At 56.5% G+C, this 11133-nt stretch overlaps 2 protein-coding genes across 5 annotated transcripts; one reads left to right on the top strand and one right to left on the bottom strand.

Annotated features, from left to right (window-relative positions):
• The first annotated feature begins 1258 nt into the window (after positions 1–1258).
• FIBP (FGF1 intracellular binding protein) lies at positions 1259–5325 on the top strand. 3 transcript variants are annotated; one of them, XM_019954935.2, is made up of 10 exons: positions 1262–1449; positions 1651–1849; positions 2053–2179; positions 3085–3185; positions 3697–3851; positions 4118–4226; positions 4303–4366; positions 4606–4692; positions 4779–4876; positions 5206–5325. In XM_019954935.2, the coding sequence occupies exons 1-10, from the start codon at positions 1365–1367 to the stop codon at positions 5273–5275; spliced, it is 1095 nt and encodes a 364-aa protein (XP_019810494.1). In that variant the 5' UTR covers positions 1262–1364; the 3' UTR covers positions 5276–5325. The 3 variants fall into 3 exon arrangements, 2 of the variants coding, with proteins under 2 accessions (XP_019810494.1, XP_019810495.1); XM_019954936.2 differs by having other exon boundaries at positions 1263–1449; positions 3697–3830; XR_011564901.1 differs by lacking the exon at positions 4606–4692 and having other exon boundaries at positions 1259–1449; positions 4753–4876.
• Positions 5326–5519: 194 nt separating this feature from the next.
• On the bottom strand, positions 5520–8963 carry CTSW (cathepsin W). 2 transcript variants are annotated; one of them, XM_019954934.2, is made up of 10 exons: positions 8829–8963; positions 8472–8556; positions 7566–7679; positions 7055–7203; positions 6808–6904; positions 6638–6718; positions 6410–6535; positions 6134–6198; positions 5839–6048; positions 5520–5758 (listed from the first exon to the last, which is right to left on the bottom strand). In XM_019954934.2, the coding sequence occupies exons 1-10, from the start codon at positions 8913–8915 to the stop codon at positions 5648–5650; spliced, it is 1125 nt and encodes a 374-aa protein (XP_019810493.2). In that variant the 5' UTR covers positions 8916–8963; the 3' UTR covers positions 5520–5647. The 2 variants fall into 2 exon arrangements, with proteins under 2 accessions (XP_019810493.2, XP_070638785.1); XM_070782684.1 differs by lacking the exons at positions 6410–6535; positions 6638–6718 and having other exon boundaries at positions 6784–6904.
• Positions 8964–11133: the final 2170 nt, after the last annotated feature.

Genomic DNA, 11133 nt, shown 5'->3' with positions numbered 1-11133 from the left:
AGAAAGTGGTAAGAGAGAAAGGCAGGCAACAAATGTAGAGCTAAATTCTTAAGGGCTTTAAATATTAAGATGGAGCATTTAGATGGAGTAAGGATTTCAGCAGGGGAGTAATATTTTTGAAAATACATTTTTTAAAAAGGTTGATTGGGCTGCTCTGTGTGGGATGGACCACAGGGAGGGGATGTAGGCAGAAAGATTACTGAGAACAATGTGTCAGTGGGCAAAGAGAGCTATGCAGAAGGACTAGGCTTGGACAGTGCAGTGGGGGTGGAGAGGACAAAACAGATACTAGAAATATTCAGGAGGCAAATCAGCAGACTTGAATGTGGAGAGAGAAGAGTCTGGGAGAAGCCCAGGTTTCTGGTATGAGAACAGGGTGGATGTAGGGGCTGTTCCTGAAATAGGAACACGGGGATGGGGGTGTGGGGGTGTGTGTGGGGGTGTGTGTGTGTGGGGTGTGGGTGGGAACAGATCAGGAAACCAACAGGTCTGGCTGTGGGGAACCGAGTGGAAAGAGTTACAGGTTGGTGGCCGACTGGATGTGGACTTCCAGACAGAGCTCTAAGCTGTAACAGGGAGGTCATTAGTTGGAGGGGTGGAGGCGGGCCGATTGGCTTAAAACCATGGGAATAGGTACCCCATATTCAGGAGAGGGGTTCATCTGCAGGATGGACTGAGGGGCCCTCAGCAAGGGCCCTTGAAGACGAGCCAGACAACTTTTTTTGCATAAAAAAGATTCAGGACAGAGCCCTGTTGTTTAGTCGCTCAGTCGTGTCCTACTCTTTCACAACCCCAGGGACTGCCCAGGCAAGAATACTGGAGTGGGTAGCTATTTCCTTCTCCAGGGGATCTTCCCGATCCAGGGGTGGAACTCGCATCTCCTGTGTTGGCGGGTGGATTCTTTACCGCTGAGCCACCAGGGAACCCCATAGAGCCCTGTGGAGCTACTACATTCAGGATACAGGTCAAAGTAGTGGGGCTCCCCGCAAAAGGGCACAGAACAACCAGGAGGATATGAGGGTGAAGGTTGCTGGGACAGGGGCAACTAGCCAGAGGCCTTGGCTCTGGATGCCCTCCTGCAAACCCGGCCGGCGTGAGGGTGGGGTGGGCTGGGCTGGGAACCCGGGAACCCGAGATTCCCCCTCCCGCTGGGAGGAGGGGCTACCCAACCGCCTCCGCCTCAGCTTCTTCCCTCGCGGCTCCTGCCCAGACTAGCTCTGTCCCGGAAGTGGTCCTTCTCTGGCTCCGGGTGCCGGGAGACGAATGTCAGTGCTCCCGGAAGTGGCCCGGCGGCGGCGTGCCGGGCCCGGGCAGTGCTCGCTCCTGCTGGGGCGCTGCGGTAGCGCCCGGGTCCGGGCGTCGCCATGACCAGCGAACTGGACATCTTCGTGGGGAACACGACCCTCATCGACGAGGACGTGTATCGCCTTTGGCTGGACGGTTATTCGGGTCTGTGGGGGGCCGACTGGGGGAGCCGGTCTGGCGGAGCGGTTGTTTTGGATGGGAGAGGGGGCCAAGCCAGGACTAGGCATCCTATAGGGCAGTGGGCAGAGGCCTGGGAGTATGAAATGCCTGGGGCTCGGGGCTGAAATCCCTGAAGAACCTCTAGGGTCGGCGGGGCGGGGCCTGATGCCAGCCCTCGCTTCCCAGTGAGCGACGCGGTGGCCCTGAGGGTGCGCTCGGGAATTCTGGAGCAGACCGGCGCCACAGCAGCGGTGCTGCAGAGCGACACCATGGACCACTACCGGACTTTCCACATGCTCGAGCGCCTGCTCCACGCGCCTCCCAAGCTGCTTCACCAGCTTATTTTCCAGATCCCGCCCTCTCGACAGGCGCTGCTCATCGAGAGGTGCTCACCTGGCGGGTGGTGGGGACGCCAATCAGTCTGGCCATGTACCCATTTTGCAGGCTGACGATGAGGCCCGGGGACGGTCGGGACTTACCCAAGCCGGGAGAAAGTTGAGAGCAGAAGGGGCCAAACCCAGGTCCTGCCAGCTCTCCTCTCCCCTCTTCTTATGGAAAGTCAGTAGTGTCGTCCCCAACTCCCCACAGGTATTATGCCTTTGACGAGGCCTTCGTGCGGGAGGTGCTGGGCAAAAAGCTGTCTAAGGGCACCAAGAAAGACCTGGATGATATCAGCACCAAAACAGGCATCACCCTCAAGAGCTGCCGGAGACAGGTGGGCACTGCAGCTGTCTGCAGCCCGCCCCTTTGCGCCATCCCTTTGGTTCCTGCCTCGCCTCCAGCCCACTCCAACACCTCTGTGGCAGTGCCTTCGTTTCCACTCTCCTCCTTTTGCCCCTTCCAAGCCGTCCCCTACTCTTGAGCCAGAGTGACTTCTCAGACCTTAGCTTTCTTCTGCTCACGAACTTTGAATGGCTCCCATTCTTTCCTATAGCAGCCACATTCCTTGGCCTTGACCTTCAGACTCTCCTATCATCCTGTCCCTGCCCCCCTCTCTAGACTCCCCAGCCCCTGGCTTCCTTTTGCTCATCTGCCCCTGCCTGTATTATTTTTACAGGGTATTATTTTAGGACATATCTACCCCTTGAAATCTAAGGCAGGGTCAGGGGTTGAGGTGGGTGGTCATATACCACCTTCTCCAAAAGCCTTGCCAGTGGTGCCAGGAAGAAGTAACCCTTCTAACTGGGCCTTTAGCATTTTCCTCTGTGATTCCTGTGAGCTCCCCAAGATGGCTTAGTATTTGCTCTTTTTTGAGTTCCTGGGGCTTAGCCAGGAAGGTCAGTTTCAGCACAAACTGGTGAAGAGCTAGAGAGCATGATGCTAAAATAGGGGTGAATTTGTTGATAAGAGTGAGTAAACATTTATCCAAGGCAAGATGGCAGAAGCTGGTGAACATTTGGGGAATTGATAAGAGGTATTAATAATTAATGGGGCTTTCCAGGTGGCACATTGGTAAAGAATCCACCTGCCAATGCAGGGGATAATAGTTTGTTGAAGGAATAGCAAATACTCCATCCGTGTCTGGTGATTGGATAGGTGGGTCAGTGACAGAGGGATGCTCACCCAACAGTTTATTGAGTGAGCAACCTGACCTGTCCTTCTCCTCTAACTGCCCTGCAGTTCGACAACTTTAAGCGCGTCTTCAAGGTGGTGGAGGAAATGCGGGGCTCCCTGGTGGATAACATCCAGCAGCACTTCCTCCTGTCCGACCGGCTGGCCAGGTGAGGGGCCAGGAGAGGGGCCAGGTGAGGAGCCAACTGCCTCCCCCTCCTGCACACTCCTTCCTTATGCCCTGAAGCTGACCCTTGTTTTCTGCCCCAACCTGCATGACCTCCATGCTGTAGGGGGGCAGTGGTTATCCCTCTCTTGGGTTGTACTTTGGTTCAGACTGGCCTGGGTTGGAATCCCAGCCTGGCCATTCACCAGCTGGACTGTTGTGAGGTGCCATGGGTAAAGCCCATGATGGCACAGCCCCTGGGGCTTAGTAAGTACTCAGTAAGTGGTCGCTGTTACCCTGTGGTCTCCCACCGTGTCCCTTAGGAGAGCCGGGCTGAAACCTTCTCTTTGCCCAGAGGAGGAGGCCCAGAGAGACGTGACTTGAAACCCATCACACAGTGAGTTAGGGTAGAGAGAGGCCAGAACACGGAGGTCCTGCCGATGTTGTAGCTGGGAACTGCTTGCTAAGAAGGAATTTCAAGCCCTGATGGACCCCCTCCTCTCCCTACCCCGCAGGGACTATGCAGCCATCGTCTTCTTTGCCAACAATCGCTTTGAGACAGGGAAGAAAAAACTGCAGTATCTGAGCTTTGGGGACTTTGCCTTCTGTGCTGAGCTCATGATCCAAAACTGGACCCTCGGAGCCGTCGGTGAGGCCCCCACTGATCCAGGTGCAGGCCCCCGTTCCCAGCAGCCCTTCTTCTTCAGGGCCCCTGCCCAGCCGCTTCTGCTCACGGCCCAGCGCCCCCACACACAGCTTGTCTGCAGACAAGGGACCCACAGCGTCTCTCTGGCTTGGGGCCAGTCCCTCCAGCTCTGTCACACCCAGCGTGCTCTTTTGTCTTGTGGGGTGCCATGAAATGGGAGGGGGGCTCAGGTTATCACAGGAGGCATTTTTGAATCTCCCACCTCAATTCCCTTCGTGGGCCTCACTTAGACTCCCAGGTGGATGACATGGACATGGACTTGGACAAGGAGTTTCTCCAGGACTTGAAGGAGCTCAAGGTGCTTGTGGCTGACAAGGACCTTCTAGACCTGCACAAGAGGTGACCCTGGGGTCTGTGGGGCGGGGCCTGAAGTGGGCGCCCAGGCAGTGCGGGCCTTGACCCTGTCTTCCTTCAGCTTGGTGTGCACGGCCCTCCGGGGGAAGCTTGGTGTCTTTTCGGAGATGGAAGCCAACTTCAAGGTCTGTGGCCCAGTCCAGCCTCTATCCTTGGGGCATCTTCAGCCTCCAGAGCCCTGTCCCCACCCCAGCAGCCCTGCTGTTGGCTTCAGGCAGTGCTGCTGTTCCCTCTGCCTGCCCCTGGGGGGAGCCAGCTCTTAAACGCTGGGGAATTACTTGATTGAGGGAGGTGGATAGATGTGGTTTCAGCCCCCAGCCTCTCTCGGACAGAAGGCCGAACTCCCAGGCTCCCTCCCCGACAGAACCTGTCCCGGGGGCTGGTGAACGTGGCCGCCAAGCTGACCCACAATAAGGATGTCAGAGACCTGTTTGTAGACCTCGTGGAGAAGGTGAGTTGTTCTGTCGGCTGCCCTCTGACCCCATCCTGGCCTGTCCCTGGGCTATACCAGTGCTGGATGTTACCTTGGACCCACAGTTCGTGGAACCCTGCCGCTCCGACCACTGGCCATTGAATGACGTGCGGCTCTTCCTGAATCAGTATTCCGCTTCGGTCCACTCCCTGGATGGCTTCCGGTGAGAGATCTCAGGCTTCCTTATCCTGCTGGCTCCCTGCTGGGGCCCAGCTCTCCTGCAGACTCTGAGTTCCCTGTGCTTTGGCCCTGGGGTTGGAAGTCACTCTGTTGACCAGAGTCTCAGCTCCATCACTGAGAAATTGACCTGATCTTGACAAGTTCCTTTCTCTCTGTGTGCCTCCGTTCCTTCAGACATAAGCTGGGGGTGACAGCATTAAGGCTTATAGGAATCCCGTGAGGATTAAACGAGTGAAGGTGTTGAGAGCTCGTGGAGCAGGGTCATGGGGATCCAGTCAACATCAGCCAACACCATTACTGTTACCATTGCAGGCACCAGGCGCTCTGGGACCGCTACATGGGCACCCTCCGTGGCTGCCTCCTGCGCCTCTATCATGACTGAGGCCCCTGCCCTGCCCTGGCCACACTGACAATAAAGTTGCCATGACTTTGGAGGAGGCTGTGAGTGGGTACTCACATGGGTCCGCGCGTGGAAGTGTGTGCCCGTTGTACACGTACATCTCTTTGAGTGTCATGGTGTATGAGAATGTATGTGTCCGTTGACCGCACAGGGACAGGGACATGTCGGAGAACGGTATCTACTCGCTCCCCATCCGTTTCCCCACCCCAGCCGTGACCACTCCAAAGACGGGTCTTGTCTTGCTTTATTCAATCCCCAGCGAGAATACTGGGGAACTAGGCAAAAGCCTTGGGGCGGGTGGCAGGGGAAGGTAACGGGCACAGCAGGAGAGAGCCAAAGGGCAGCCAGGCAGCCTCAGGGAGGGCAAGAGACTTGGTGCTGCTTCTTAGGCTTGTCCACTCTGGCGGTGACCGGGAACTTGGTGATGCCGCAGGTGTTACTCCCTCGATGCAGCCGGAAATAGCCCTAAGAAGTGAGGGCCCATCAGCGCCAGACAGCGGGGAGAGGTCTGTCCTGCCCTGTCCGCCCCCGTAGATCACACTCACCTCCTCACCCCACTGAGGCCCCCAGGAGTTCTTCAGGGTCCAGTATGCCATGGAGCGGCGAGGGCGCGCGTAGGATCCGAACGAGGCCGCCTTCCCCTGCCTCCCCTCCACCGACTTGGTTTTACCAAAACCCACCAGCAGGACAGAATGATCCACTAGTGTGGGGTCACAGGTGGTAGGTGTGGCCTTGATCACACCCTTCTGGTATTGCTGCAGGGGCAGAGAGGCCGAGTCGGGCCACCTCCCCTATATGCACCCGCCACCCCCCCCCGCCCCATTCCCTACCTTATCTCACCTGCAGTAGCTTCATATTGATGGTCACGGTGATGGGGCCCTCGGTGGCCAAGTGCCTGGCCATGCCTGGGGGTGGAAGGTGCCATCTAGCCCTGCCACTCCTTCATCCCCTGCTCTCGGCTCATGGGCATCTCTATCTATCTCTTCCTCTTTTCCACCCTCTAGCCCCCGCCCCCAGAGATGGCCTCCGTCTCTGTCTATAGCCCCGTCTGTCCTGGTCCGTCTGTCCCTGTCCGTCTCCCCCCTGTGCCCACCCGTGTCCCCATTGTGCCCGCACTCTGCTCGCAGGCCTGCAGTATTATGAAATCCTGGATCCAGACCACCTTCTTGTACTTCTTAGCCAGGCACCTGTGGGTTTTGCCACTCCCATCGAATGGATAGTCCTTCTCACTGGCCAGGCCGCCTGGAGATAAGCAAGGCCCAGGAGGAGGCTCAGTTCAGCTCAGGAACAGTACCCGCCCCATCCTTCCCCCACCACGACTGCCTGGAGCAGCCAGGCACTCACTGTTGTTGAGGACAGTGAGGAACGCATCCCAGACGAAGCCACCCCTGCAGCCGTTCCCACAGCGGTCACAGTCAAGCAGCTCTGGTGCCAGAAGGGACAATGTGTGTGCCCAGGCCTCAGGCACCCCCACCTCCTTTGGTCCTCACCCCAGCCCCTGCCCCCAGCCATACGCTGCACGGAGACCTCCACGAAGTCTCTGAACTTGATGGCCCATAGGGCCTCGATGTTGCCCGCTGCCGCCATGGCCCAGCAGCAGTTGCAGTTTCGCTAGTGGGGAAAGGATGGCGGTGGTGGGGGCGGGTAAAGACTGCAGGCCCTCTCCTCCCCGCCTCCCCACACCCCCCACGCACCCCCCCCTCCGCCCCCGCCCCGGGGCTGGACTGGCCAGGCTGCTGGGCTTGGGGTGGAGGCAGATACCTGGTCCCTGACGGGTGAGATGGTGCCAACTTTCCGCCAGTCACAGGTCTGGGGCTCTGATTCCCCCCACTCTTCAGACCCCACTTTTCTACTCACACCGAGGGCCTCTCCAGCCACCTGGCTTCCATAAAGCTGGACAAACTCCTCCTCTGGGGACACATGGGGCCATGAAGTTCAGTGTTTTGACCCCTCCCCCCACATCCTGCTTCCCACCCCAGCCATCCACATCCTGAGCCATTTGAGTCCCTGTAATGCCCCTGGAGGCAGAAAGATGAGGACCCTGAGGCCTAGAGGGAGGCCAGGTTCCTTGCTGGGGCGCACAGCCCTGCACCCGGTGTCTCTGTGAGCTGGGCTACCGCCCAGGCCTCCACAGAGTTCCTGCCCTGATCTCGGATTCAGGGCAAACCCCCAGCTCGAGAGTCCCTCTGGGGAACAGAAGCCAAGTCAGCCTGGTATCTGCTGGGGAAGATCCTGCTTCCCCGCCTACCACCCATTGCCAGGAGTCCAGTACCTGTGAGGTCACTGAATTGAGTCACCCCAAACTCGGCTGTGCCCAGGTCCTCCTCCTGCAGCCGCTGAGCCTTGGCCAGGTTTTGGGCAAAGATGTCCAGGCGGCGGGCGTACTCTAAACCAAAAGGAGGTTGTCCTAGGCTGGCTCGCAAGCCCTCAGAGACAGGAAGCGGCCACCAGTTTGGCTTTCCACCCAAACTCTCCCAGGTAAGCACTGGCTCCTTTCCTATGGTCTTTGCAGACCCCGCTACAGACACCTGGACCAAGGAAGTGGCTCCCCAGGGCCCCTACGGTTGGAGTTTCGTTGAAGGCAGGTAGAGAGTATCTGCCCACCTGAAGAAGCCAAGTGAAAAGTCGGAAAGCTAGTGACAAGGGAAAGGTGGGTGGTCAGAAACCGACTTCCTGCCAGGTCATCTCTGTCTCTACTTCACACCTCTGGCCGCAAGTCTGTGGCTGGAACATGGCAGGGGAGGGTTGGGGTACAAGTCCCTGGCACAGGAAGTCAGGCTGAAAGGTGCCCACGGACCTCCCCCATGGGAGATGAGATCCAGAGGGCAGGAACAGGGCTGGCAACGCATGGGAGAGGGAATCCACAAAATGGGTAACCCTGGGTGCCTCCTGGATGACTAGCAGTCTCCTGCTGCTGCAGTCACAGGAAAGTGGCTCTGGACGTGACGATCCTCTCGGACCAGTCAAACCCCCAACAGCTACCACCTCCCTCCAGGTTCATAGCCAAGGAGGATCCCGTCCCTGCTTGTTTGGGAAACCAGGGAGTACACTCTCAGCCCCACGTCACTGTCCTCCTGAGTGGCTTTGGCCAAATGCATTCCCCACCCTGAGCCTGAATTTCCTTGTCTGTTAGATGAGAGCAGGGGTTTGGACTGGGGACGCACGTGCCCTGGCATACCTGCTGGATTTGGATAACTCCGGTTGTACTGCATCTGAAACAATCTGAAGACCTCTTTCAGCTCCAGTGGCTGGGGACCTGGGTCCTGGGTGGCGGTGCAGGGTGGGGGGCGGGGGGTGTAAAAAGAGCAGTGGGGAGGGGGTGAGGTGAGGAGTCATGGCGGGGACCACACCTCAGCTCCCACCCGAGCTGGGACTGGACTAGGGGAGCAACCGGTTCACCCGCCTTTCTCCCTGTGTGGGCCTGAGCACATGGATCATCCCTTCAGTCTCAGTTACTCCCTCTGAGAAATAGGAACAAACCCCTGTTTCTGCCGGGGTGAGCCCCAGACATGGGGAGAAAGTTGGGGACACTTACCTGGCCCCTGAGGGAGTCCTTGATGCCTTGAGCCAGGCCTGCCACCAGCAGGGCCAGGAGGCAGGAGAGATGGACAGTTGGTGCCATGATGCGGCAGACTAGAGTGTCTGGGGCAGGAAACTGCAGACCACGGTAGAGGGGCTTAGAGGGTGGAGCTGGAGAAACCACAAAAGGGAAACCAGGTCAGGAAGGGGAGGAGGACCCCACACACACACACATACACAAGAGGGCTTCAGGCTTCTGTCTCAGCACGGCCCCTGCCTGCCAGTACCCCACTCTACCTGTTGTATTCAGCAGAGCCTCTCTGCCAACCCTGTCCTGGGCAGTCCTAAGGATGTGGAGATGGATCTGGCCTTAAGGGGACAGGAGGAGACAGATGCTAAGTGGGCAGTGACAATATAGGGCCATTGGTGCCTGGAGGGGGAAATAGGGCTATGGGAGCCACAGGCCCTAATGATGGGGGGGTGTGAACGGTGGTCAGTACCCCCCAGGAAGCATTCTTGCTCATCGTACTACAAAGCTCAGTCAGCTCAGGTGTCCCCTCCAAGAAGCTCGCCTAGCCTGTGGTATGACCTGCAGCCCCTTGAGCCCCTGCTGTGCGCACACCGCATGTGTCTGCCTTGCTTGCATCCTCAGCACCCAGGAAGGGGCCGCATGCAGAGCTGGCTCAGGGGGGATTTGCTGGCTTAGTGATTAGTCATTTTTTTTTAACGAGAAAAGTTCAGGGTCCAGGAGACAGCAAGTGGCAGCTATGACCTCCTCTGTTCTTCATTCTTGTCACAGTCTGGGGAGAGGAAGAGGTATGTGAATGGGCTTCAGGGAGCAGGAAGATAGCAGGATTGGCAACTCAGACAGAGCCAGGCCAGAGGCTGAGGCCTGGGCAGAGGTGTTAACACCTGTCACTTGTGCCTTGAAGTGGGTCCTTAGGTTCGGGGGCTCTCACATGGACCTTCAGTCTGAGAACCAGCATCCAAGACCAGAGACAGGCGAGAAAAGGAACTGGTTTTCTGGGGTTTCCATGGGGATGGGAGCCAGGGGAAGGGATCCATTCATTCATGTGCTGATTAGCTCATTTCTTCGTTCATTGGGAATCTTCCCAAAGTCCTGAGGTCCCTTTTTACTGCACAAAAGGGACCCTTTTGTGATCCCTTTTTTGATCCCCAACACACGCATACCATGTAGTAAGCCAAGGGTCTCCCCTGGGGGAAAAAAAGAGAATGATGCTGACTTTATTAAAATGCAGTAGAGGACTTGACTTCCCTGGTGGTTCAGTGGATAAGAATCTGCCTGCCCATGCAGGGAACATGGGTTCAATCCCTGGAATCCAGGAAGATGCCACATGCAGAGGAACAACTAACTCTGTGAACCTCTTCTACTGAGCCTGTGCTCTAGAGCCTGGGAGCCAAAACTACTGAGCCCATGTACTGCGACTACTGAAGCCTGTGCATGTGAATCCTGTGCTTTGCAAGAAGAGAAGCCACTTCAATGAAAAGCCCGTACACCACAAAGAAGAGAAGCCCAGCTCACTGCAACTAGAGAAAGCCTGCACGCAGCACCAAAGACCCAGCACAGCCATAAGTAAATAAATAAATTGAAAAAATGCGGTAGGCAGATTATCTGCAGGAGGGTACCTGGCTCCATGATTCTAGTTCCCAGTCATGTGTCCCACGCTGGTTTTAACCCCAGAGCTGGAGGTTTAAAATAACAGCTTTAGGTTCCTGCTTGCCCAGCGGTTGAGAATCTGCCTGCCAATGCAGGAGATGCAGGTTCAATTCCTGGTCTAGGAAGATCCCACAAGCTGCAGGGCAACTGAGCCCGTCAGCCACAGCTATTGAATAGCCTATGCTGTAGAGCCCGGGAGTTGTAACTACTGAAGCCTGTGTACAGAGCTTGTGCTCTGCAACAGGAGAAGCCACTGCAGCGGGAAGCCCATTCACTGCAACTAGAGAAAGCCCTCCGGCAGCAGTGAAGACCCAGCACAGTCTAAATAAATAAACAAAATAGTTTTATGGAGGTATAATTCACATACCATACAATTTACCATTTTAAAGTGTTTAGATAATTCAGTGATTTTTCATGTATTTGCGTAACTGTGCAACCATCACCACTGTCTAATTTCAGAGCATTCTCATCATCCCAAAAGAAATCCCATACCCATCAGAAGTCGTTCTCACATTCTCCTCTTCCCTGGCAATCACTAGTTTGTTCTTCAGATTTGCCTATTCTGGTTGTGTCATAAAAATGGAATATGTGGCCTTTTGTGTCTGGCTTCTTTCAACTGGTGTCATGTTCAAGATTCATCCAT

This window comes from Bos indicus, chromosome 29 (assembly GCF_029378745.1).
Source record: "Bos indicus isolate NIAB-ARS_2022 breed Sahiwal x Tharparkar chromosome 29, NIAB-ARS_B.indTharparkar_mat_pri_1.0, whole genome shotgun sequence".
NCBI classification, from domain to species: domain Eukaryota; kingdom Metazoa; phylum Chordata; class Mammalia; order Artiodactyla; family Bovidae; genus Bos; species Bos indicus.
This window is presented reverse-complemented; position numbering and strand designations above follow the sequence as displayed.